The sequence below is a fragment of the Microtus oregoni genome, unplaced genomic scaffold (assembly GCF_018167655.1).
Source record: "Microtus oregoni isolate MIOR12 unplaced genomic scaffold, Mior012 000017F_ref0000208, whole genome shotgun sequence".
Classification (NCBI taxonomy): Eukaryota; Metazoa; Chordata; class Mammalia; order Rodentia; family Cricetidae; genus Microtus; species Microtus oregoni.
The window spans coordinates 5,585,300-5,612,875 of NW_024543076.1; the positions used below are offsets into that span (position 1 = coordinate 5,585,300).

General features: G+C 40.3%; 1 protein-coding gene across 6 annotated transcripts in view; it reads right to left on the reverse strand.

Annotated features, from left to right (window-relative positions):
- The window catches only part of Unc13b (unc-13 homolog B), a 210,966-nt gene that overhangs the window by 149,521 nt on the left and 33,869 nt on the right, over positions 1 to 27,576 (reverse strand). For all 6 annotated transcript variants that reach the window (XM_041667760.1, XM_041667766.1, XM_041667764.1 and 3 more), the window contains exons 2-6: positions 17,028 to 17,057; positions 10,677 to 10,776; positions 4,333 to 4,450; positions 3,213 to 3,336; positions 530 to 603 (exon numbers count right to left, since the gene is read on the reverse strand). In XM_041667760.1, the coding sequence (XP_041523694.1) occupies positions 530 to 603; positions 3,213 to 3,336; positions 4,333 to 4,450; positions 10,677 to 10,776; positions 17,028 to 17,057 (446 nt within the window). The remainder of the gene's footprint in view (positions 1 to 529; positions 604 to 3,212; positions 3,337 to 4,332; positions 4,451 to 10,676; positions 10,777 to 17,027; positions 17,058 to 27,576) is intronic.

A 27,576-nucleotide genomic window follows, 5' to 3' on the forward strand; every position in this document is an offset into this window, starting at 1 on the left:
ATTAATATCCATAATAATATGAGCAGAAACAGAAGAAATACCTTTTACTTCTCTACATAACATAAGAAGGGCCGCTATCAGCTCCTTCCTCAACAGCCCAGAGTCAGACTAACACTACCATCTGAGCAGCACTGGGAGAAATAGGAAGAGTGGGAGACGGAGCTTTCTACTGAAATTTCAGATTTTCTCCTGACCTCATTCATGATAGCGGGCACAGTGTGCATGCCAGTACTCTCAGTCCTCAGGAAGCTGTGGCAGTAGGATATCAAGTTCAAGACCAGTCAAGGCTATAGAGCAAGACCCTGTCTCAAAAAGAAACTAAAAATCATAATAATGATAGCTTCATTATTACAGAGTGGGTTGTAGCTCACTGGTAATGCATGTGTCTGGAAATGTAAAGCCATGGATTAGATTCTCTTACCACAACTGTAATGCCTCAGACAATATGCTCTTGCCCCCTCCCTGGAAAATCTATAATGGATGAGAGATTTTCCCCATCTTTCAATATTTCAAATAAAGCAGTTCCTACCTCATTATCATCTGTCAAGGCATTGATTTGCTCCAATTTGTAGGTCCAATATCTGGCTTCCTCCTCTGGGATGTCTACAATAAAAAAGAACAGATGATATTAGCTGGTAATAAGTCAGTCATCAGCAAATAAGACTTTATTTAGACAAATGAATATAATTAGAAAGGTGGTAGTGACAGATGAATTTTAACAGTGTCTCAATTGTTGCCATGAACATTACTGACTATTTTAGAAAGGCAATATAATAAAACTATGGTTCCTGATTCTCTTTTTGACGAGGATGGAACTAAATCTCTGAGAGGATATATATTCTATCTATGGCTGAGTTCCTCCATAAGCTATGATTAAAACTGATGTCGGTATGATGCCAAAATTACGGTTTATGTAACCATACCACCTTTCACTCAGCCAGACCACTCCAAAAAAAAACACTCCAAGGGATTAGAAGAAAAGCTATACTTTGGGATATAAAGATGTTTAAATTTTTATTTTGCCTTCAAAAATTAAAAATACAGGCAGGCACAGTGGTATGCATTTCTACTTCAATATATTCAGTAAGCTAAGGAGATAAGATTACAAGTTCATGGTCAGCTTGTGGGAATATAGTTAAAATAACTAAAAGAATCTCAAAGAAATATTTGTACATCAAAGCTCTTAACAACATTTAGTCACACTGGCCAAGAGTTAAAGTACCCGTGTCCAAAAATGATGAAATAGATAAAATAATAGACAAAACAGATAAAAAACATAAATAGATGAGGCCGGGCGGTGGTGGCGCACGCCTTTAATCCCAGCACTTGGGAGGCAGAGGCAGGCGGATCTCTGTGAGTTCGAGACCAGCCTGGTCTACAAGGGCTAGTTCCAGGACAGGTTCCAAAACCACAGAGAAACCCTGTCTCAAAAAAAACCAAAAAAAAACATAAATAGATGAAAATTAAAATTACTTATATATACACAATGGAACATTATTCATCCTTTAAAAGGGAAGAATTCCAAGCTGGTTCTTAGCTCAATGGCAAACAAGGGACAGGAAAGCACCAGAAGGATGAGGCAGGAGGATCACAGTGAGTTTGAAGCCAGATGGAAACACATAGTTAAGTTCAAAGCCAGCCTGACTACAGAAATGGCTGTCTCAAAACACACACACACACAAAAAAAAACCTTCAAAACTGTTATTATTTGTGTTTTAAGAGTATGAGGCCAACACACTCCTATAAGACCAACTCTTAGAATACTTACATGGGAAGATCACAAACTGAAGCCAATTTGTCCTAACAAGTTAAGTTCTGAGCCAGCCTGAGCTACATTAGCCAGACTGCCCCTAAAAATATTAAAATTATAAATAAAAGAGTTTGAAAGGTCATATATATGCTTATAGACTAAAGGAGTATATTCTTATATAGCCTACAAGAATGTGAACTGGCTTGGGAAAGAGACTTAACTTTCACTTGTCAACTCTTTAAAGCATTACACAGTTGTGTGCCACATAACGTATTAGTCAAGAACAAACTGCAAGCTAGACCTTAGTGATGGCGCATGCCTTCAATCCCTGCACTTGGGAGGCAGAGGCAGATGGAGATACATACCACTGGAGGCTGAGGCACGACAATTGCTCTGAGTTCAAAGTTAGTACTGAATTTAGAGTGGTCTCAAAAATCCAAAAACTAAAAAATCAATTAAGTATATTCTTTTTTCAGTGCTCTTTAATCTTAAATTAACAAAACCGAGTGAATATTCACTTCAAGATGGTCTTTTTTAAAGACTAAATCTAAAAGTTAGAAATTTCATGTCATTTAGTAAGTAGTAACAGAAACCTATAACAACTTGAAGAGTATACTTTTTTTAAAAGTGTTTTCTTTTCTCTCGGGGACGTTAAGACAGAGTTTCACTGTGTAGATTGGCTGTCCTGGAACTCAGTCTGTAGACCATGGATAAGATCTGCCTGCCTTGGGAACCCGGTCTGCTCTTCGGGTTGATGAGAGAGGGGGAGTTGATTGGGAGAGGGGGAGGGATATGGGAGGCGGTGGCGGGGAAGAGACAGAAATCTTAAATAAATAAATAAATAAATAAATAAATAAATAAATAAATAGATCTGCCTGCCTCTGCTGATTAAAGGCTTGTGCCACCACTGCTTCACTATGTTTAGTGTGTCTTGTTTGTTGGTAGAGTCTCACTGTGTGGCCTTATGTTAATCTTGCTGTGTAGACTAGGCTGACCTTGTATTTCTTTTTTCTTTTTCAAGTTTTATTTATTTATTTTCTATATATGGTGCTCTATCTGCATGTAAGCCTTTATGCCAGGAAGAAGGCATCAGATCCCACTACAAATGACTGTGAGCCACCATGTGGCTGCTGGGAATTAAACTCAGGACCTCTGGAAGAACAGTCAGTGCTCTTAACCACTGAGCCATCTCTTCAAACCCCTGGGCTTGTATTTCTAAGGATCCTCCTAATTCCACTTACATAGCACTGAGCACCAAACTCAGATAATGTGCAATCTTTAATGAAGACCAACATATTTCACCTTGGGTTAAATGCCATGGGGCAAAGAATAAATGAATACGTATGCCTCTAGAGAAAATGGCTAAGCAGACAAAACAGACATTGACAAAAACATCAGACAATCTCAATCAATATCGTAAAGAGAATTAAATCATTTTAAAATCTCATCAAAATAGACTCACCGAAAGGCAATTCAAATCTTGTATCAAGCAAAATTTTATGAGGAGTTGGGTTTTTAGTTCCACAGATCTCATCATCTTTCATTAATGTCTCTGCCTCCAGTGTAGACCACTCCCCAGGTCCTTCCTAGGAAACAAAGGCCTAAGATTAAAGTTTAAACCTTATTGTCTCCCTTTGTAGTTCAAGAGTCAGGTGCTTTCTTCTGAGTTCCCTTCTTCAAGAGCCTCAGAGGACCACTCACATCCAGATAAGAGGGGAGAAAAACCATTACCACCACCTGCTCTGTGACTCTGCTTTCCCCTCTGCTGAGATGAGGACTCCGGGGTCAGCTTTCACTGTGTGTTCAGCTCTGAAGTCCGGTGAGGACAGACTTTCCAGAGTACCAAGCTTTAAAAGTAAGCATCAATGTTAACCAATACTCAGTCTCGGGATTCTTAATGACTACGTCACTGGCAATTGTCACTGAAAGACTTGAATAAAGCTGCTATAAAAATGAGCTGCTTCTCTGCCTAGAGGAGCAGACTTATCAAAACTCAAAGAAATATAGAAAATGAAGTCAATGCCTTCAACATCCCCACTTCCAGTGGAAGCTTGTAGTGCAGTCAGGCTAACCGGAAAAGAACAGCTTCTTTGCAAATTTGTATTTACAGTGATATCTAAGTCAAATCTGAGATGGTGGACTGAGAGTTTGACCTAAACATGAATAGAGACAATAAAAATACCCACCACCACATCTGGCAATTCCTTATATCCAAACTGGTCTGAAACTAGTTGCCTGGGGAGTAGCTCAGAGAAAGAAAACCCCAAAATAGTATCCAGCCAGTTGGCTAAGGAGGTTTAATCACATTCTTCCCAGGACAGTGTCTAAGATGAGGATTTCAGACCACACACACATTACTGAGACAAGACTATCTATCTGATAGACCTGTCACAGGACACAGGGAAGAGCAGTTTAAAGACAACTTCCTAACCCTCTGGTTGAGGTCAGAAGTGCGGACAGCACATGCCCTTTAATTAGACAAGGATCAGGTATGCATGGATAAATATCAGCTGAAGTGGAGCTAAGATGAAGGAAGGCAAAGGCGGCAACCATACTTCCAAACAGGCAACACACTGACTTACCTCATCTGACTGACGAATAGTCTTCAATGCGATCCACACGGTCCCCACCATTGTGTCCCATATCAGTCCTTTGTTCCACACCTCCACACTTAGGCCCAGGTCCAGACGACTGATCTCACTAATGGGAAAAAGAAAGCCCTTTGAGGAGAGTCAGGTGACATGGAAGAAAACACTATTATTCCCTACTTTGCTATCCTTGAACACTTTCACTACTATCTATTTTAGGAAAAATCTAAGTATCCCTGAATGCTGCAAGCACACTTTCCATTTCAAGAAACCTATAACAGTTATCCATAGAATAAGGTCATGGCTGGACATGGTGGTATATGCCTGTAATTTCAGAGTGTAGGAGGCTGAGGCCAGAGAACTACAAGTTCAAAGCCAGTCAGTGCTACATAAACTCTAGAAAGGATGGGGCAGAGGATATAAAGAGGGGTGAGAGAGAAAAGGAGAAAATAAATTGGTTTTTATATTTTATTGCTATTGTTTAAGACAGTGTTTCCAAAAATGCATGATTCAAGTTAAGATCTAGAGGCCTGCTATACAACATAGCACCTACAATTAACAAAAAGTTACTATGAACTTAAGTGTGTATGTATGTTCAATCTCCCTGTGCTGTATATGTAATAGGTCTAGTTTTATACAGTGATTATACCTCAGCAAAAGCAGAAAAGGAAAGAAGGGAAAGAGATAAGAAAGAAGGAAGGGACTAGATGGTGGTGGCACATGTCTTTAACTCCTGTACTCAGGAGGCAGAGACAAGAGGATCTTTGTGAGTTTGAGGATAGACTGGTCTACAGAGCGAGTTCCAGGACAGCCAAGGCTACACACAGAGAAACCCTGTCTCAAAAAAAATCCAAACAATGGATGCTCACCTTCCTAGACCTAGATGGAGCGGGGAGGACCTTGGACTTCCCACAGGGCAGGGAACCCTGACTGCTATCAGGACTGGAGAGGGAAGGGGAGGAGGAAAAAGGAGGGAAATGGGAGGAGGGGAGGAGGTAGAGATTTTTAATAAAAAATAAATAAATAAATCCAAACAAACAAAAGAAAAACAAAGAAGGAAGGAGAGAATGATGTAGGGATGAAGGTACTGAAGCAAAGAGGAAGAGAAAGACCTTTGCAATATCCTCTGCCCTCTGGAGATGCTATCATGGTCAGACCAATGCAGCAGCACATTAAACATGAGGTTAGGTGATTTGGGCATTCCTTTCAGGCCTGCCTATATTTCTATCCCTGTGCAGCAACTTTAAATGCTTTATTGTTAACATTACCACTGCCCTAACTTAAATCTATGGAATACACACAAGGAACTTTCAGGAAGAAAAGTCTTCTTTACAAGATTTATGAAATAGCACCCAGGAAGAAGAAAGGGGTTCTGAGAACACATGAATTGGTGGGAGGACTGTGCTATAGAGTGCTTTTCTAATGTGTGAGGCCATGGGTTCTATCTCGAGCAATGAAAAAGTATAAACAAAAGCAATGTCACATACAGTAGAACACTGGCTTGTAGGGGCTATCACAAGCACAATCACACTGTTATGGTAGAACAAAAAATACATATATTAGTGTTAAGAATATTCTCAAGAAAGCTTTTGTTGAACACAAGGTGATTTGAAGAAAAAGGCAAGAAAGATAAGAAACAGTTGCTACCAATATAAAAAAAAAAAGACAGTCCAGAAAAACATGAGCTACTCATCACAGGAAGTGCAAAGTGTGTGCTTTAGAGAAAGCGTGGCCTCTCTGGTGTCTTATAAAAAGTTTGGAGTTGGGGCTGAAGAGATGACTGCTCTTTCCAGAGGAGCCAGGTTCAATTCCTAACACCTACATGGCAGCTCACAACTGTCTGTAACTCCAGTTCCAGGATACCTGACACCCTCACCCAGACACATGCAGGCAAAATAACAATGCACATAAAATAAAAATAAATAAATAATTTGAAAAAAAATTTGGCGTGTGGAGTTTTAGTCACAGAAATCATACCAACTATGTTGCAAACATATTAAGGCAAAGAAAATGTATTCCTTTTACAAATACAGTAGAATACAGAGTTCATTTACCTTTTCAATTAATATTTTCCAAGCACTTAAATGTAACTGGTACTTTGTGGAAGGACACTTAACATCAAACCCAGTTCTTAACTCCAAAAACTCTTCCAAGGTATCTGGAGAAGTGTCCAAAGCCACACTAGGTAATTAACCCAGTCACTAACTTAGGCTGTTCACGGTGGGGGAACTGGGCTTTTAGGCTAATAAAAGTACACACAACATCTGTAAATCTATCTGAAGTGTCTTTCATTTATATCTAAAAATGAAACATTTCTTGGGATACATAAATATAGTCCCAATGCAACTCCTAAATTACATTTCAAGCTGCCAGATAAAAGAAATAGTCCATAATCTTTAACAGCCTGACATGGACAGATAAAGAAAATCTATTCTTCACAGATTTTTCTTCTATGAGGAGTCTCTCCTCTCATGTATGTGTATGCACAGAACATACAAGCAAGAAGTTAGAACTCTATGTATATCCCCAGAGCCCAGAGAAAATTTGTTTTCCTTCTTAATTAACACAACCAAGGGTATACAGGCACATGTGTATACAAGATTCAGAGTCAGGAACATTCACACCAATAAGTGAAGATGCCCTCTTTAAATAATGAATCTGAGGGCTGGAGCATATAACTTGGTAGTAGAGTGCTTGCCTAGAATGAATAAGGCTCTAGGTTTGATCCTCAAATAATTATAAAAAAGAATAATTAAGCCGGGAGGTGGTGGCGCACGCCTTTAATCCCAGCACTTGGGAGGCAGAGGCAGGCGGATCTCTGTGAGTTCGAGACTAGCCTGGTCTACAAGAGCTAGTTCCAGGACAGGCTCCAAAACCACAGAGAAACCCTGTCTTGAAAAACCAAAAAAAAAAAAAAAGAATAATTATAAGAAGTGATCAATCTAGTGCTGCAAATAAAATACAGACTATTAAATATAAATAACATGATCTGGGTATGATGAAGCATGTTTATTATTCTAGAACTTAGTGACTGAGGCAGAAAGGTTTCTGCAACTTAGAAGTCATTCTCCTTGTACTGAGTTCCAAGTAACCCTAAGCTACAATGTCTTAAAATGCACAAACACATGCATGCATACGGTGTGCGCATGCACACACACAGACACACAAACACACACACGAAGCCAATCATGGGGCCTCACAAAGGCTAGAAATTCAAGGTCATGCTCAGCAATGTACTGAACTTGAGGCTAACCTGAGCTATGTTAGCCTTTATTGCAAAACCACAACAAATAAAATAATAATATAGTATAAAATATTGTGAGAAATACCAAAATCTATATCAATTAGATACAAAATATATTGAGGAGGAAAAGGCTAAAAAAACCACAAAGAATGAAAAAGGCAGGCAGATGAGAATGGAGCTGCTAGCAACCAAAGGACACAATAGAAGGAATAAGGAATGAGAGAAAGAAAGAAAATAGCTAATAAAGTCTATGTGTAAAAGTAAAAAAGCAAAATTCACACAACGTCTCAATATAGGAAAAAGACAAAAATTCACACAAATCACAGCAAGGTTGAAAGAAAATTCTTTGGGCAATTGGAAAACAAACACGTACAAATACAGCTAGCTATATTGAGGGAGACCACAGAAGAGCAGAATTTTTCACACAGTGGGAAGAGTTCTAATGGAGGGATTGTTACAGGACTCAAGTCAGGAAAGAACAGGAAGGCTAGACTGGCATACCATACTATGGTACAGTTACTAGGGGAAGAGGCTTGCATAAGCCATAGTAGTTGACTCTAGGTATTTCTTGTGTGAAAAAGTACATGAGGCTTATCACCTTGTTCATTAAAATAGGAGCAGTATAAGGAATCTTCATCTCCTAAGGCAGCTGCTTAGACCCTGGGTTGCTACACCACATGGTGGCCACGTAATTGAACTGAGAGGTCACAGAAAATGTGCAAACAGTCAAAGTTCCCAAACGCACGGTGCCCAACCATTAACTCAACATCCAAAGTGCAGTGGACTGAACCTGAGGTGTTTCCAGCAGTGCTGGCCTGTGCTGCACCACTTGATGTCACTGCAACTCTGTACTGTGCGCGCCACTGCACCACACAATGCCAAAGAACGGTCCTGAAACAGCGCGCCTCCGATTCAAGACTACTGTTTGCTCTGGACTGTACTCTTTTATTATATTATACATACAAAGATTTTCTCTTATAGACTCATATGGGTTAATTATGTCATCCTTCTGCATAGAAACATAAGAGTTTTATCTTTGCGCTGTCTAACGCTAACATGTTTTCCCTTGAGGATTGCTGTTTCTTAAGAAGAGCTTCATAAAAAGTAAACAGGCACATCCATCTCGTTTGTATACAGCCTGCTTTCGTCTCTAACTATAAAGAATTGTTTAAAAGTGAGCCGGGCGGTGGTGGTGCACGCCTTTAATCCCAGCACTTGGGAGGCAGAGGCAGGCGGATCTCTGTGAGTTCGAGACCAGCCTGGTCTACAAGAGCTAGTTCCAGGACAGGCTCCAAAACCACAGAGAAACCCTGTCTCGAAAAACCAAAAAAAAAAAAAAAAAAAAAAAAAAAAGAATTGTTTAAAAGTAAAATTTCCTTTAAAACGATGGGGGAAACCACAGAGACCGCTGACCCAAGCTAGTGGGAGCTCACGGACTGACAGCTGGGGAACCTGCATGGGACTGCACCAGGCCCTCTAAATATAGGTGAACAGTTATGTGGCTCGATCTGGGGGAGGGGGGGGGAGTGCCTGGCAATGGCACCAATATTTATCCCAGGTGCATGAACTAACTTTTCAGAGCCCATTCCCTATGATGCCTTGATACAGGGGTGAGGGAGGAGATGGGGGGGGGGGGGGACACGGACTTGGTCCTGTCTCAAGTTGGTATGCCAGACCTTGTTGACTCCCTAAGGAGGGCCTTACCCCCTCTGAGGAGTGGTTGCAGGTTGGGAAGGGGGGAGGTGTGAAGAGGGGAAGTGGGGGGGGGCAAGAGAAGGGGTGGGAGGAGGAACTGGGTTGGTATGTAAAATGAAAAGTAAATTTTTTTAATAAAAAAAAAATTGCCATGGGCTGGAGAGATGGCTCAGAGGTTAAGAGCACTTGCTGCTCTTCCAGAGGTACTGAGTTCAATTCCCAGCAACCACATGGTGGCTTACAACCATCTATGAGATCTGGTGCCCTCTTCTGGTGGGCAGGCATACATGCACACAGAACACTGCATATATAACAAATAAATAAATTAAAAAAAAATTTGCCAGGATGTGGTGGAACACACCTTTAATCCCAGCACTCAGGAGGCAGAGGCAGGCTAATCTCTGAGCTCGAGGCCAGCCTGGTCTACAAGAGCTAGTTCCAGGACAGGCTCCAAAGCTACAGAGAAACCCTGTCTTGGAAAAAAAAAATTTTCAATTCTGAAAACTGTACCTAAACTACATCCCTAATCCAAAAGAAAAACTTTGAGGGGGGGGGATATGAAATGCTAGGGATGTAATCCAAGGTATCCAACATCCTAAGCAAATACTTTATCAGCTGAGCCACATCCCCAGCCCTAAAATGTTAAATTTATTTATTATTGTAAATGTCTGTTCCATATACCTATTTTATATACCTATATACATAAAGTCAAATAATTATTTTTAAGGAGAAAATATGTCAAGAGTAGAAACAGTTTGAGAACCATGCTCTAAAGAAATTATTTAGGAGCTGGGAAGTGGTGGTGTATGCCTTTAATTCCAGCACTAAGGATGCAGAGGCAGGCAGATCTCTATGAGTTCAAGGCCATCCTGGTCTACAAAGCAAGTTCCAGGACAGCCAGGACTGTTATATAGAGAAACCATGTCTCAAAAAACCAAAAGAAGGAAGGAACGAAGGAAGGAAGGAAGGAAGGAAGGAAGGAAGGAAGGAAGGGAAGTGATTTAACTATACACACGGTCTCGAACACACATGACCACCTTAGCCTCTGAGAACCAAAGACAAAGTTACATTTGACATTATGCTAAGTGTACTACTGTACAGCATCTGAATTGACCAGTGAGAAGTCTGAGCAGGCAGTATCCACAACTCACTAAATTACTCATATTCATCATTCATCTGCAAGAATAAATTACAAATCAATGAGAGAAAAAAACTGCAATGTGTCTTGCCTACTACCATAAGCCTCACTTGCTCCTGTAACAGATTTTTAAACAATCCACAGCACTGCTGGTACATTAATACACCACTGGCACACACAGACGCATTTACTGTTTTATCTGATATCCCTGACATGGCATTCCCATGTCATCCCAGACAAACACTTAGGCATAGTGCTTACAACATGAAATCTTGTTCCCAGGAGGGCTGATCACCACGAACTGCTACAGTTGTGCTCTTCACATTCTGGACTTTCAGGGTCACGTATGTGTTAAATTTATCTTTGAAAAATTGCAAAACAAAGATGTTAATAGTATTCAGAGTACTACCCAAGTTCACAGATCCATTAAATTAAGTGATATCAGAAGCTGGAGAAATATTCAAAAACATTAGCTGCTCTTCAAGAGGAAGAGTTCCTGGCGTTCTGACACCCTCTTCTGGCTTTCATAGGCACCAGACACACGTGATGCACAGGCACATACAGACAAAACATCCACACACATAAAATTTTTAAAAGAGACAGAATTAAGTAATATCAAATAAAAGTATTAAATGTGCAATTAAAACGGAAGCTATATGTTATACAATTCAAGGCACAGCAGAACTACAGAAATGTATAAAACTGTACACTAACTTCAAGTATATAACCTACTTTAAATGTTAAGACACGTATTTAAGGCAGATAAAGTGGTCAGCATCCATAATCCCAGGACCAGCAGGAGGCAGAGGTGAGTCAGGAGTTTAATCCTCAGCTACACAGCAAGTTCAAGGCCAGACTGACTATATGAAATTCTCTCCAAAAAAAAAAAAAAGAATTCAACAACAAAAATATATGTAATCATAAAATACAGAAAGAGGTAACAGCTGTGTCCTTTGATGAGAAACACAAATTGAAGGAGAAACTGTCATGAAAGAACTGGACTTCAAGCTTGATCTATAGTTTACATGAAAAGAAACACTATCATAAAGTCAAGAAAAGGAAATCCTGACAGGATAAACTGCATACTCAGAAGTCTGAACCCCTGCATATTTGTACTTAATCAACTATGTAGTCCAGAATGTCTTAAAATTCACTATGCTGACTTTGAACTCATGATTCTCCTGCCTCAGGCTACTGAGTAGTAGGATTATACGTGTGTACAATCACATGTGGCCTGAGGGTTTGCTTTTTATATAAGACAGTCATTTCATAAAAGAAAGAAGTCGGGCGGTGGTGGCGCACACCTTTAACCCAGCACTCGGGAGGCAGAGACAGGCGGATCTCTGGGAGTTTGAGGCCAGCCTGGTCTACAAGAGCTAGTTCCGGGGCAGGCACCAAAGCTACAGAGAAACCCTGTCTCGAAAAACCAAAAAAAAAAAAAAAAAAAGAAAGAAAGAAAAACTATCATGTCAACTTATCAAACTTCCAAATACTGCTCAAAACAATTATCTAACAATACCTAATGTTAGATAATATGAGAAAATAGGGTACTGGCATACACTATCAGAAAATAAACTGTCCAAGTATCCTTTAAAAGGTATGGAGATTTTTAGCCAGACAAGGAAGAACTCACATTTCAGGCTAGCCTAGGCTACAAAGCAAGACTATCTCAAAAGCAGAAACAAAAAGAACTGGGGAAATGGCTCAGTGGATAAAACACTTAAGCATGAGGACCTGAGTTCAGATCCCAGCACCTTGGAAAGGAGCAGCAGGTAACATGTCTACAACCCAGTTCTAGAGGAATAGAAATAGGTGGATCTTGAGGGTTTGCTAGTCAGATAGTCTAGCCAAAACAGCTAGATCCAGATATAGTGAGGGACCCTGTCTCAAGAAAATATGGCAGAGGATTGAGGGAGATACCCAGTGTTGACCTCTGGCCTGGACACATGCAAGCACAAGGGCATGCACTTATACGCATGCACTCACACACACAAAATAATGTAGCTTTGTAGCAAGATGGCGGGTTTATAATTGTACTGAAGATAAGTGATGATAAAACCCAGCACATTTAACGGGACCCTCACCCATGTCCAGAAGTAGAAATGCAGTAGACCACAGAGCTCTAATTTGGGGTTTGTTTTTTTATTTATTTTCTTGTTTGAGATCAAAACCAGGGTCTCACAGGCTAGCCAAGACCTTGAGCACCCACCTATACTTCTAACCCCTGAACTACATTTTGTATTATAAGATATTAAATGAGCTGGAGGAAGGGCTAAGTGGTAGAGCATCTTCACAGGATGTGAGGTCCCAAGGTTTAATCCTCAGTACTAGAAAACAAAATTTAAATTTTTTCCAGGCTGGGTGGTACACACCTATAATCCTAGCAGTTGGCAGCTAGAGATAGGAGGACCCCAGGGGCTTGCTGACCATCTAACCAAACCAACTGGGGAACTCCAGGTTCACAGAAAAAAAAAAAACTGTCCCAAAAACTAAAGTGGAAAGCAATTGAGGAAGAGATCCAAGGTAACATCTGGCCTCCAAGCACACAGATGTGTACTGGCATGCACAGCTGCATACACATGCACATATAAGCATGCTACTAATAATCTTTTCTTTTCTTTTAGAAAAGAAGTCTCTCTATGTAGTCCTAGCTGTCCTAGAACTAAATATGTAGACCAGGCTAGCCTTGAATTCAGATTCTCCTGCCTCTGCCTCAGAGCGCTGGGATTAAATGTATGTGCCACCACACCTGGCCAGTTAATTTTTTTAAAGCTAATATAATTTTTGATGCCAATAAAATATTCCAGACAAGAATGGTGGCTCATGTTTGCAATTACAACACTTCAGAGGCTAAGACAGAGTTATTGAAAAATAAAATCCATCCTAGGCCACATAGTAACTTCCAGGTCAGCCTGGGCTACAGAGTGACACTCTGTTTTTGAAAGAAAATAATAAAGGAGGATTGACAAAGTACGCACCTAGGATATATAAGCCCCTGGGTCTGATTTTCCAGCACCAAAGACCTGGAATCACATCTATAATCCCAGCAGTGGGGAGAGGGTGGCAAGGTGATTAGAAGTTCAAAGTCACTCTTACCTATATAGAAACCTCAAGGCCACCCTGGCTACATGAGAACTATCTCAAAAGAATTTTTAAAGTCAGAAAGATGACTTGGTAGGCAAGAGTATCTGCCACCAAGACTAGCAGCCTGAATCCTGAATTTGATTCCTAGAACCCACATAGGCAAAGGTCAGAAATGACTTCCAAAAGTTATCCTCTAGCTTCCACACACATGCTGCACCATGAAAAAAAAGGAAATTAATAAAAATTAAAAATTTTAAGCTTCCAGAGCTGGGGATATACTCTGAGGTAGAGGGTGTGCTTAATGCAAACAAAATACAGCAAAACAATGCCGGGAGGTGGTGGCGCACGCCTTTAATCCCAGCACTCGGGAGGCAGAGGCAGGCGGATCTCTGTGAGTTCGAGACCAGCCTGGTCTACAAGAGCTAGTTCCAGGACAGGCTCCAAAACCACAGAGAAACCCTGTCTCGAAAAACCAAAAAAAAAAAAAATAAATAAATAAATAAAATAAAATAAATAAATAAAATAAAATACAGCAAAACAATTGCCAACACCAAAACATCATTTTTTCCTTAATTTTTTTTTAACTAAGAACCATATTCAAGGGCTGGAGACATGGTTCGGTGCTTTAAGAGCACTTGCTGCTCTTCCAGAGGTCCTGAGTTCAATTCCTAACAACTCACATGGTGGCTCACAACTATCTATAGTAGGATCTGATGCTCTCTTCTGGCATAAAGATCACTATTATACATAAAATAAATCTTTGAAAAAAAAGAACCATTTTCAGCAATAACAAATATTTTAAAAATACATAGCTATGAACCACTGACTATATTTTTAGACATTAGCATTAATATATTTACAAAACTGGACAGCCATAAATACACAGTAACTTTCATTGTTTATAACATCAAGACACTAAAAAAAATAAATATTTCTCCATAGATGCCTTGGGTACAATCTACAACAAAATCTACAAAGTACTTTAAAAGAAAATGCCTGGGGCCTGGAGAGATGGCTCAGAGGTTAAGAGCACTGGCTTCTCTTCCAGAGGAGAATTCATCCTGAATTCAATTCCCAAGGTGGCTCACAGCCATGTGTAATGAGCTCTAGTGCCCTCTTCTGGTGAGCAGGTGTACATGCAGGGAGAACACTATAATAAATATTTTAAAAAAGAAAATGTCTGATATACACAAATTTAAAGGATTTTCATGATGTATCACTGAGAAAACTAAAAATGTTTCACACAGATGGTTGTGCGATCCATTTATTTATTTTTTTAAAGATATTTATTTATAATACATATATTCTGTCTGTGTGTATGCCTGCAGGCCAGAAGAGGGCACCAGACCTCATTACAGATGGTTGTGAGCCACCATGTGGTTGCTGAGAATTGAACTCAGGACCTTCAGAAGGGCAGGCAGTGCTCTTAACCTCTGAGCCATCTCTCCAGCCCCTGTGCAATCCATTTATATGTTGTGTGATATTTTGTGTTCTGACAAATAAAGCTTGCCTGGAGATCAGAGGGCAGAGCTAGCCACCAGTTAACCATAGAGGCCAGGCAATGGTGGCAAACACCTTTAATCCTAGAGCTTGGGAGGAAGAAGCAGGAAGATCAGGAGTTCAAAGCCACTCTGGGCTATGCAAGATTGAACCAGTTTTTAAAAGAAATAGAGGCACGCAGTAGTGGCTCACACCTTTGATCCCAGCACTTGGGAGGTGGAGACAGGAATATAAGGCGGGTAGAGATCTTTGGCCATTTAGTCTGAGGATTCGATTCATAGAGACAAGATCTCCCCCATTCATTCTGAGATTTCGTAGAGATAAAAAGTCTCTAGCAGCTGGCTGCTCTGCTTCTCTGATCTTTCAGCTTTCACCCCCGATATCTGATTCTGGGTTTAATTAATTAGGATCATGTTTCATTTATGTTTACAAGAATACATATAAAAAAGATCTGGAAAGGTAAACAAAAAACTTCTAAATAATTGCTTTAGAGGAGTATAATTGGGTTGGAAAGAGAGAAAAAGGTACACTTTTCATTAATAAACACAGGTAAAACAATAAAAAACAAGAAAAGGAAAATGCTTTACAGCAAAGAATTAATAATTTCATAAATTAACATAGCGAATTAAACCAATGAATTTAAGTAGTAAACTAAATGAAATCATTATTGTTTTCTGAGACAAGGTCTCTTTATATAGCCTAGGCTGACCTGGACATGCGATCCTCCTGCACTAGCCTCCCAAGTACAGGATTATAGAAGCGGCATTGTGTCCAGTTTATAATTAATGATCTTTTTTAAGATTGCTTTTCAGATGGCTCAACAGGGAGAGGTGCCTGATATGAAGCCGAAACAACCTGACTTCATTCTCTGGAAAATACATGGTAGAAGCAGAAAATGGAATCCCCAAAGAAGTACTCAGAGGTCATCAGACTTTCACAGCGAAGGCTTTGTCCCTGAGCCGTCCTGCTGGCCGACGGTTTTGGCTTTGTTGTTGTTGTTTTTTTTGTTTTTTGTTTTTTTTTTAACTTTTTTTTTTTATTGAGAAAAGGAGAAAAAAAAAACAAATTTCCTCCTCCTCCCAGCCTCCCATTTCCCTCCCCCTCCTCCCACCCTTCTCCCCCTCCTCTCACCCTTCTCCCCCTCCCCCCACTCCTCCTCCCCTCCCTCTCCAGCCCAAAGAGCAGTCAGGGTTCCCTGCCCTGTGGTAAGTCCTAGGTCCTCCCCCCTCCGTCCATTTCTAGGAAGGTGAACATCCAAACTGGCTAGGCTCCCACAAAGCCAGCACATTACGTAGGTTCAAAACCCCGTGCCATTGTCCTTGGGTTCTCATCAGCCCTCATTGTTCGCCATGCTCAGCATGGGATAAAATTGGCTTTGTTTTTTTAAGCTTGCTCTAAAGGAGGCTGTGATGTTAAGTTGGGAGGTCACCCCAGCCCCAGCCCCACCCACATCCATCCATCCCAGCCCCCTAGCCTGGGAGTTGCCTTGGTCTGAACTGCAAATCCCAGCATGCCAGGTCCTGACCCCTCCCCGGGGAGGACCAGGACCGCTCCCACCGGGTATTTAAGTGGGTTGCCCAAGGAGGAACATGTGGCCCCGGGTTTTGCATGTGCTCCTCGGTTTTCTGTTTCCTCTGCCATGCTCTCGGCCACCCGAGAGTGCTGCATTTATTAAAACATGGGCATTTTAATTTGGTTTAATTTGGCCTGATTGGATTTCTGTGCACCGGCGGAGAGGATTGTTCTTAACACAGACAGATGGTTCAGTAGTTAAGAGCACTAGCTGCTCTTGCAGAACACCTGGGTTCAAATCCCAGTTCCCACATGGCAGTTTACAACCACCCCATAATTCTAGTTCCAGGGGATATGACACCCTTTTCTGGCCTCCTTGGGGTCCTGCATATACACACACACACACACACACACACACACACACACACACACACACACGGTGGGGGAGGGAGGGAGGGAGACTGCTTTATGTCACAGCAAGCATAAAAGGAAACAATAATGGAGGGGTAGACTTACCTGGTGAACCCTGGAATTTGGCTCTTTTAACTGAAAGAAAACAAAAGAGGCAGAATTAGGAAGTTAAGTCTAATTATTGGGAAAAGAAGCTGAACATTTGATCAAAGACCTTCTCAAAAGTATTCAGCCCAACCTCATACCCAAAGGGGGAAAAAAACCTCCATTCCCACCTCCTGACAAGGTGGTAGAGAAATCCAAATGGTAGGGGATCTGTTTTATGCTAGATGTCTTTGTAAACTTTAAGTTACAGGTCTAGAGAGATGCCTCAATGGTTAAGAGCACTAGCTGCTCTTCCAGAGGTCCTGAGTTTAATTCCCAGCAACTACATGGTGGCTCACAACCATCTATAGTGGGATCTGATGTCCTCTTCTGGCATAAAGTTGATAGAGCTGTCATATACATAAATAAATAAATCCTTTTTGAAAATGTTTTAAGTTACAAATATTCTTTATTTAAAAAGCAATCATCAGGCAGGAAGTAAGCACTTACCTTGAATGTGTGAGGCCCTGAATTCTATCCTTAGCCAAACAAGAAAAGATAAGAAATAAACTCTAAAAAAGAAAGTCCTTCCAGTTGATTCTCAACAAAACAAGAGATTAGGAAAAATATAGATGACAGCTTTTCAAACAAGAGTGATTAAGTTACTTCTAAGAACAAGCAGATATCAAGAGGGGCTCCTTTCCAAATCACACAGAACTGCTTCAAAAAAAAAAAAAAAAAAAAAACAAGAAAAAAGGAAAAAGAAGAATCCTAGAGCCAGAGCAGCACATGAAACTCCTGGGGGAAACTAAGGACTATACATGCAAGAAAACCGCTACAGCTGGACTAATGGCTCAAGTCTGGAATCCTAGCCCTCGGGAGCCTGAGTCAGGAGAACTGCTGCACGTTCAAGGCCAGCCTGGGCTACAGAGTAAGAAAGCAGTAAAATCAATCCATAAAGATTAAGGATAAGTGCCGGGGGTGGGGGTGGGGGTATTGTTGTAGCAAAGTGCCTAGAAAGTATATATAAGGTTTGATTTGCTTCTCTACCTTCTGCATTACAAATGAAAGCTTCCAGTAATAGGCATCTACCTCACTGAATACTTCCATGAGATGAGTCACTTAGCACCTCACAAGGCCATCAAATCTCCATTTCTTTCAGTCAGTACTTATTATTATTAAAATCTATTTCTTTTTATTGATCCAAAATATGCCTTCTGTAGTCTCACATAAATCCAGCTCTTCTATCTAAATATTATTTTTCATAAATTTTTTTCTTTTTTTTTTCTTTTTCATAAATGTTAAGAAAATAGAGCAGGTCATGCAGAGCACTCCTTTAATCCCAGCACTTGGAAGGCAAATGCTAGTGGATGAGTTTAAAGTCAGCGTGGACTGCATAATGAGTTCCAGAGCTACATAGTGAAACCCTGTCTTTAAAAATTAAGAGAAAGAGAGGGGAGAAAGGGATTTAGTGAGGGAGAGAGAATACATTTCAGCTGGGCTTGATTGTAATCCTAGCACTTAAAAAGTAGAGGCAGTTCAATGCATGGGCACAGGAAATCACTTCCTCAATATAACACCAGTAGCACAGACACTGAGAGCAACAATAAATAAACGGGACCTCCTGAAACTGAGAAGCTTCTGTAAAGCAAAGGACACAGTCAATAAGACAAAAAGGCAGCCTACTGAATGGGAAAAAAAAAAAATCTTCACCAACCCTACATCAGAGAGAGGACTGATCTCCAAAATATATAAAGAACTCAAGAAATTAGACATCAAAATTCCAAGTAACTCAATTAAAAATGGAGTACAGATCTAAACAGAGAATTCTCAACAGAAGAATCTAAAATGGCTGAAAGACACTTAAGAAAATGCTCAGCATCCTTAGAGAAATGCAAATCAAAACAACTCTGAGCTACCATCTTACACCTGTTAGAATGGCTAAGATCAAAAACACAAATGATAGTTTATGCTGGAGAGGATGCAGAGTAAAGGGAACACTCCTCCATTGCTGATGGAAATGCAAACTTGTACAGCCACTCTGGAAATCAGTATGGCGGTTTCTTAGAAAATTGGGTCAACCTACCTCAGGACCAAGCAATACCACTCTTGGGCATATACCCAGGATGTTCAACCATACTACAAGGACATTTGTTCAACTATGTTCATAGCAGCATTATTCATAATAGCCAGAACCTGGAAACAACCCCTCAACCAAAGACTGGATAAAGAAAATGTGGTACATTTACACAATGAGGAGTACTACTCAACAGTAAAAAACAATGGATAGGGTTTTTTTTGTTCCATCCTTTTTCATGCAAAAAAAAAAAAAAACTATCCTGAGTGAGGTAACCCAGACCCTGAAAGATGAACATGGTATGTACATGACCCCAGAGAAACTAAGTAACAAGGAGAAGCCTAAGAGAAACATAAATATATAAATATATTCCCCTAGAAAGGGGAAAGAAACAAGTTCTCCTGAGAAAATTGGGAGCATGAGGGTGGGGGGAGAAAGGAAGGCAGAAGGGAAGGAGGAGGGGAGAAGGGGAGGGAGAGGAGAACTTGAGGGAACAGGGTGGTCGAGATGGGGGAAGGACAAAGACAGAAAACAATGAAATAGATATCTTGTTTGAGGGAATCATTATGGAACTAACAAGAAACCTGGCACTAGAGAAATTCCCAGGAATCCACAAGATGACCCCAGCTAAGACCCTAAGCAATAGTGGAGGGGGTGCCTGAACTGGTCTTGCCTTATAGTGAGATTGATGACTATCTTAAATGTCACCATAGAACCTTCATCCAGCAACTGATAGAAGCAGATGCAGAGATCCACAGCAGAGCACTGGGCTGATGAACTCCCAAAGTCCAATTGAAGAGTGGGAGGAGTGAGAATACAAGCAAAGAGGTCACTACCTACTGAATCAGCTTACCTGAGCTAATGGAAGCCTATCAACTCTGATCTGACACTTAGGGAAGCAGCATAAGACCAAACTAGGTCCACTGAATGTGGTGGGTGACAGCTGTGTGGCTGGGGCAGACTGTGGGGTCACTGGCAGTGAGACCAGGATTTATCCCTACTGCTTGTTCTAATTCTTTGGAACCCATTCTCTCTGGAGGGATACCTTGCTAAGCCTAGATATAGTGGGGAGGGCCTTCATCCTGCCTCAAAGCAATGTGCTAGACTACTTTGTTGACTCCCCATGGCAAGCCTTATCCTCTGAGGAGTGGATGAGGGGTGGAATGGGGGAGAGAGGGAGGAGAGGAGGGGAGGGAGTGGATTTAGCATGTAAAATGAAAAAAAAGATAAGTTTCTTTCTTTTTTTTTTCCGAGACAGGGTTTCTCGGAGCCTGTCCTGGAACTAGCTCTTGTAGACCAGGCTGGTCTCGAACTCACAAAGATCCGCCTGCCTCTGCCTCCCGAGTGCTGGGATTAAAGGCGTGTGCCACCACCGCCCGGTGATAGTTTCTTTTTAAATAAATTTTAAAAAAAAAAGCAGAAGCAGGAAGAACAGAAGTTCGAAGTTAACCTCAGCTACACAAGACTCTTATAAACTCAAACAGGACTCAAGAGACAGCCAAGTGAATAGGTGCTTATTTCCATGTCTGACCACTTGAGTTTGATTCCCAGGACCCATAATGGTAAAAGAGAACACCAATTCCCCAAAACTGTTCCCTAATCTTCACATGCACACTTTGACATACACATACACATACACACCAAATACATAAAAATAAAGTTTTTTAAATGTTTTATAAAAGCCAGACAGTAGTGGCACACACCTTTAATCCCAGCAGCACTGGGAAGGCAAAGGCAGGTAGGTATATCTTTGAGATCTAGGCTAGCCTGGTCTACAGAGTGAGGACTACACAAAGAAAACTTGTCTCAAAAAACAAAAACGAAACAACAAAAAACTGCTTAATAAAAATAATCTATTTTAATATTTATCATTGTCCTATCAATACCTATAAAAACTAAATAAAATCAGCATAAATGAAAACTACAAACAAAATTTAAAACATAGTTAAATTTTTAAAAATTAGCTGGTTGGGCTGGTCACTGCCTATAATCCCATTGCTTGGTAGGAAGAGACAGAAGGATCTATGTAAGTTGGAAGTCATATAATGACTTCTAAATATTAGAAGAACTACTTAGTAAAATCCTTAAAGAGATGGCTCATCAAATAAGATCACTTGCTGCTATTGCAGAAGACTTGGATTCAGTTCCCAGCCCCCACATGGTGGCTCACAACCTTGGGTAACTCCATTCCAGGAGATTCCACATCCTCTCCTGGTCTCCTTGAGCACCAAGGATACACATGGTGCACATACATACATGCAAGCAGAACACTTGTACACATAAAATTAAATAATAAAAAAGCTCCTTTCTTTAAAAGGGGGAGAATTAAAATAACATTATATGGAATGGAAATTATCTCATTATAATAAATAGTTATGGAAGATTATTATGTCTAATAATTCATCCCTGAAAACTAACACTACAGATTTTAAGGCAGGAGACTGAGAAGAGAGAGATCAGACAAAGCGGGGAAATGAATCCAACAGTGTGTATGCTGTAATCCTGGCACTTGGGAGGATAAGAAAGGAGGCCCACAATGTCAAACCCTAAATTATATAAGACCTTGTCTCATAAAGTAAAAAAATAAAAATTGCTGGGCACAGTAGTGCGCACCTTTGACCCCAGCACTAAAGAGGTAGAGGCAATCATCAGATATCTGAGTTCTAGGCCAGTCAGGGTCACACAACGAGATCATGTCCACTCAGATGTGAGGCTATCACCATTTTAGTTTTTTGGGTTGATGGTTTTTTGGGTTTTAGTTTTTGCTTTATTTTTCAAGACAGGATCTCATTATGTAGCCCTGGTTGTCCTAGAACTCGCTATTAGACCAGTTTGGCCCTGAATTCAGAGATCCACTTGCCTCTGCCTCCTGGGAGCTGGGATTAAAGGTGTGTGCCACTCCATCTGACTCATAGTTTTAGCTCTTAAGTCCTAACATTAGATCTACATGGGACAGCACATGCTTTAATCCCAGCATTTGGGAGGTGAGGGCAGCAAGAGCAACAGTTTAAAGACAATCTTTGAGTTAAATAGTGAGTTTCAGGTCAACCTACACTATAAGACCTATACTATTTTGTTTTCAAAAAACAAAATCTTCATGCTGTTCATGTGTAAAAATAGGTCCATATTACTTTCAACATAAGATTTTCATTGTTGTTTCTCTTGGGGTTTTTTTGTTGTTGTAATTATTTGGGGGGGGTAGGTTAAGATATATCTCACTATGGTGCCCTGGTTGGTATGGAACTTGCTCTACAAACCAGGCTGGTCTTTATTTCATAGAGATCTGCCTGCCTCTACCTCCCAAATGCTGGGATTAAAGTCATGTACCACCAGGCCTGGTTTCAACATTTTTAAAAAAGATTTATTTATTATGTATACAGTGTTCTGTCTGCATGTATACCTGCATGACAAAAGAGGGCATCAGATCTCATTATATATGGTTGTGAGCCACCATGTAGTTGCTGGGACTTGAACTCAGGATCTCTGGAACACTGGTCAATGCTCTTAACCTTTAGGTCAACCCTCCAGGCCCTGGTGTCAACAATTTTAAAACAATGAATAAACTGGGCATGGTGATGAAGGGCTCTAATCCTAGTACTTGAGAGATGGAGGCAATAAAATCAGAAGTTAAAGGTCATCCTCAACTATATAGCAAATGTGAGTCCAGCCTTGGCTAAATAAGACTGTCTCAAAAACAAAGTAACAAACAAAATCCATTAAATATATTATAGTTAAATAAAAATACAGTCAGAGCTAAGCATGGTAGCATATACTGGTAATTCCTGCAGTTGAGAAACAGAGGCAGGAGGACCAAGAGTTCAAAGGCAACCTCAGGTGCATTGCAAATTCAAGACTAGACCTTGCGGGGGCTGGAGAGATGGCTCAGAGGTTAAGAGCATTGCCTGTTCTTCCAAAGGTCCTGAGTTCAATTCCCAGCAACCATGTGGTGGCTCACAACCCTCTGTAATGAGGTTTGGTGCCCTCTTCTGGCCTGCAGGTATACACACAGACAGAATATTGTATACATAATAAATAAATAAATTTAAAAAAAAAAAAAGACTAGACCTTGCTTCAAAACTAAACAAACAAATAAATGATAGACAGACAAAGTAGAATGTATAGATAGAAAAAAAGTATATGTCTCAACCTCAATGTTATCAAACAACATATTAAACAAATTTACTATCTATGAAGCCAATTTAAAATTAAAATTGTTTTCTAAATCAAAGCTACTAAGGACTCTAACACAAAATCCATCATTGATGCTATGAATATGTTTTATTACCATTGGTTAATAAAGAAGCTGCTGCCGGGCGGTGGTGGCGCACGCCTTTAATCCCAGCACTCGGGAGGCAGAGGCAGGCGGATCTCTGGGAGTTCGAGACCAGCCTGGTCTACAAGAGCTAGTTCCAGGACAGGCTCCAAAACCACAGGGAAACCCTGTCTCGAAAAACCAAAAAAAAAAAAAAAAAAAAAAAAAATAAAGAAGCTGCTTCGTCCTATAGCAGGGCAGAATATAGCCAAGCTGGAAGTGATACAAAGAGAGAGAGAAAGGAAGTGATACAGAGAGAGAGAGAGAAAGGTGGAGTCATGGAGACGCCACGTAGCTGCTGGAGACAGATGCCAGATCCTTACCAGTAAGCCACAGCCTCATGCCAATACACAGATTAATAGAAATGGGTTAATTTAAGATGTAAGAGTTAGTTAATAAGAAGCCTGAGCTAATAGGTCAAGCAGTGTTGCAATTAGTATAGCTTCTGTATGATTATTCGGGTCTGAGTAGTTGGGAAACAAGCGAGCTGTCTCTGTTTACACCACTACTGTTTATTAAAAAAAAAGCAGAATGATGGAAAAATAACAATCATTACAGAACACTGAGGTTCTTAAAGACTACAGCTGATATGAAAACCCTGAAGTCAGCTAAAGACAGACCCAGACAGAGCCCATATCCCCAAGCTTTTCACAAATAAAGGCAGAGAGAGAGAGAGAGAGAGAGAGAGAGAGAGAGAGAGAGACTATATGCCTATAATTCAAAAAAATAAATCTAACCTTAGCACTTGTGTTTCTCTAACCTTACTATAAAACCAAATCTACTACAGGTTCTCTTAAGATTACAGGAGATAATCCTATTCACACTGACTCACAAGCAGTGACCTAGTTCTCTAGGCACACAGACACTAACCTGCCTGGTCAAGCCTGACCTCTCAGGAATCAATTTCCAAAGCCATAAGGAATTTGGTCTCTTGTTTGTTACCCTCCTGCTTAAGAACTCAGCATTAAAGTCTATCACTTAAGTGCAGTAACTACCATTTTCTTTTTATTTGCAAGGTAACATCTTTTAAAACAGAAATTACATGTATTCCTATTGCCTTATTATCAATCTCTGGTGAACATCAAACATTTATAATGATCAATTTGCATAGTATGTTTTATTGACTTTCACATCTGTCAAATATTTGAATATAAAAGACACATTACAACACTTGTCAACCAACTGACCACAGGGACTGACAAAACCATGCAGACTGGTTGGCATGATGTCCTTTTCCTCACCTCTCCCTTATTAACTATTAAAACTGAATACTTAGGGCTGAAAAGATGGTTCAGTCAGTAAACTGCTTGTCATGCAAGCATGAGCACCTGAATTTGATCCCCAGGATGAGAGAGAGAGAGAGAGAGAGAGAGAGAGAGAGAGAGAGAGAGAGCACTGGTTCGGCGGCTAAGAGATCATACTACTCTTACAGAGTAAGGGGATCTTACAGGATCTGAGTTCAGCCCCTAGCACCCATGGTCAGGAGGCTATAGCTACCAGGAGATTCAGTGACCTTTTCTTGGCCTCCAGACACTTACACATAGGCAAACCTTCTCTCAAAAAACCTAAGTAAATAAATAAAAGCCCTAAGAGATTAGGTTAGCAGATGACCATTTATGATATAATTTATATGCATGCACACCATGTTCTGTCAACTTCAGGAGCTCCAGTTATCCTTGTGTTAGGGCTCTAACTAGATCCTGGTTGGAGTTTTGTTGACGTTTTGTTTTGCTTTTTTGTTTTGTTGGTGTTGGTGGTGGTGGTAGTAGATTTTTTTGTTTGTTTGATTTTTGGTTTCTCATTGTAGCAGGCTGGCCTTGATCTCACATAGATCTGCTCTTCTCTGACTCCCGAGTGCTAGGATTAAAGGCGTGCGCCACCACTACCCAGTTCTGCTTTTTGGTTTGTTTCTGGTTTGTTTTGTTTTATTGATATTTATTGAGCTCTACATTTTTGCTGCTCCCCTCCCTTCCTCTCCCCTCCCCTCTTCAATCCTCTCCCAAGGTTCCCATGCTCCCAATTTACTCAGGAGATCTTGTCTTTTTATACTTTCTACTCCCCATATAGATTAGATCTATGTAAGTCTCTCTTAGTGTCCTCGTTGTCTAAATTCTCTGGGATTGTGGTGTTTGTAGGCTGGCTTTCTTTGCTTTATGTTTAAAAACCACTTATGAGTAAGTACATGTGATAATTGTCTTTCTGGGTCTGGGTTACCTCACTCAAAATAATGTTTTCTGGCTCCATCCATTTTCCTGCAAAATTCAAGATGTCATTATTTTTTTCTGCTGTGTAGTACTCCATTGTGTAAATGTACCACATTTTCCTTATCCATTCTTCGATAGAGGGGCATTTAGGTTGTTTCCAGGTTCTGACTATGACAAACAAAGCTGCTATGAACATAGTTGAACACATGTCCTTGTGGCATGGTTGAGCATCCTTTGGATATATACCCAAAAATGGTATTACTGGGTCTTGAGTAATTGTTTAATTGTTGAGTAAATGTTTAAACAATTAAAAAAATTGTTTCCTAATTTTTTGAGAAATCGCCACACTGTACCAGCTTGCATTTCCATCAGCAATGCAGAAGTGTTCCCTTTTCCCACAACCTCTCCAGCATAAGTTGTCATCAGTGTTTTTGATCTTGGCCAGTCTTACAGGTGTAAGATGGAATCTCAGAGTTGTTTTGATTTTAATTTCTCTGATGACTAAGGATATTGAACATTTCCTTAAGTGTCTTTCAGCCATTTTAGATTCCTCCATTGAGATTTCTCTGTTTAGGTCTGGACTCCATTTTTTTTTATTGGATTATGTGATCTTTTGGTGTCCAATTTCTTGAATTCTTTGTATATTTTGGAGATCAGACCTCTGTCTGATGTGGGGTTAGTGAAGATCTTTTCCCATTCTGTAGGCTGTCGTTTGGTCTTGTTGACTGTGTCCTTTTCTTTACAGAAGCTTCTCAGTTTCAGGAGGTCTATTAATTGCTTCTCTCAGTGTCTGTGCTGCTGGGGTTATATTTAGGAAGTGGGTCCCTGTGCCAATGTGTTTAAGTGTACTTTCCACTTTCTCTTCTATAAGGTTCAGTGTGGCTGGCTTTATGTTGAGGTCTTTGATCCATTTGGACTTGAGTTTTGTGCATGGTAATAGATATGGGTCAATTTTCATTCTTCTACAGGTTGATATCCAGTTATGCCAGCACCAATTGTTAAATATGCTTTCTTTTTTCCATATGATAATTTTTGCCTCTTTATTAAAGATCAGGTGTTCGAAGATGTGTGGATTGATATCCAGGTCTTCTATTCAGTTCCATTGGTCCTCCTGTCTGTTCTTGTGCCAATACCAGGCTGTTTTCAGTACTATATCTCTGTAGTAGAGTTTGAAGTCAGGGATTGTGATGCCTCCAGAAATTCTTTTATTATACAGGATTGTTTTGGCTATCCTGGGTTTTTTGCTTTTCCATATGAAGTTGAGTACCGTTCTTTCGAGGTCTTTGAAGAATTTTGCTGGGATTTTGACGGGCATTGCATTGAATGTTTGTTTGTTTTTTAAGATAAGACCTGGAATCCATTTCATTCTGGTCTTGAACTTTTGGGATTACAGGCATGTGCTATCACTTCTGGCTTTTGCTTACATGCTAAATTTGATTCCTCCCCTTTTAAAATTGTACTAATCTCTTTATTCTTTGGAAGTTTCTTAAAGTTTTCCTCACATTATCACTTTAGCTTTCTTCTAAGTTAACTTGTTTATTAATGCTTTTGTTGTTCTAGAGACGTGTCTCTGTTGTGGGAACTCCTTCAGTCAATAGCCTTTAAGATATGAACCCACTTGGGCATGGTCTCATACTAAAAATGCAGCTATAAAACTTGTGTGCCTGCTCTCTCTTCCAGCTGCTGGATTCGGTTTCGGTTCCTGTTCCCGGTTTGTGCAAAGGACTGTGATCTGTGAGTCTACCCCTAAATAAATAATCCTTTATTATACTCAATTCTGAGGTAGTGAGGGATTTCTTTTTAGCATCCATCTTCATCTGGTGTTCAGCGTGAATCCCAACTCTACACCTACCTGGTGGACCGACCTAAAAGGCCCAAAAGGTCTGTGGCCAAGGGTCTCCCACCCCCACACCTCTGTCTTGATTTCACCTACAAGCGGTTTTTTGCAAAAACCCCGCCACAGCAAAGCTACATGGG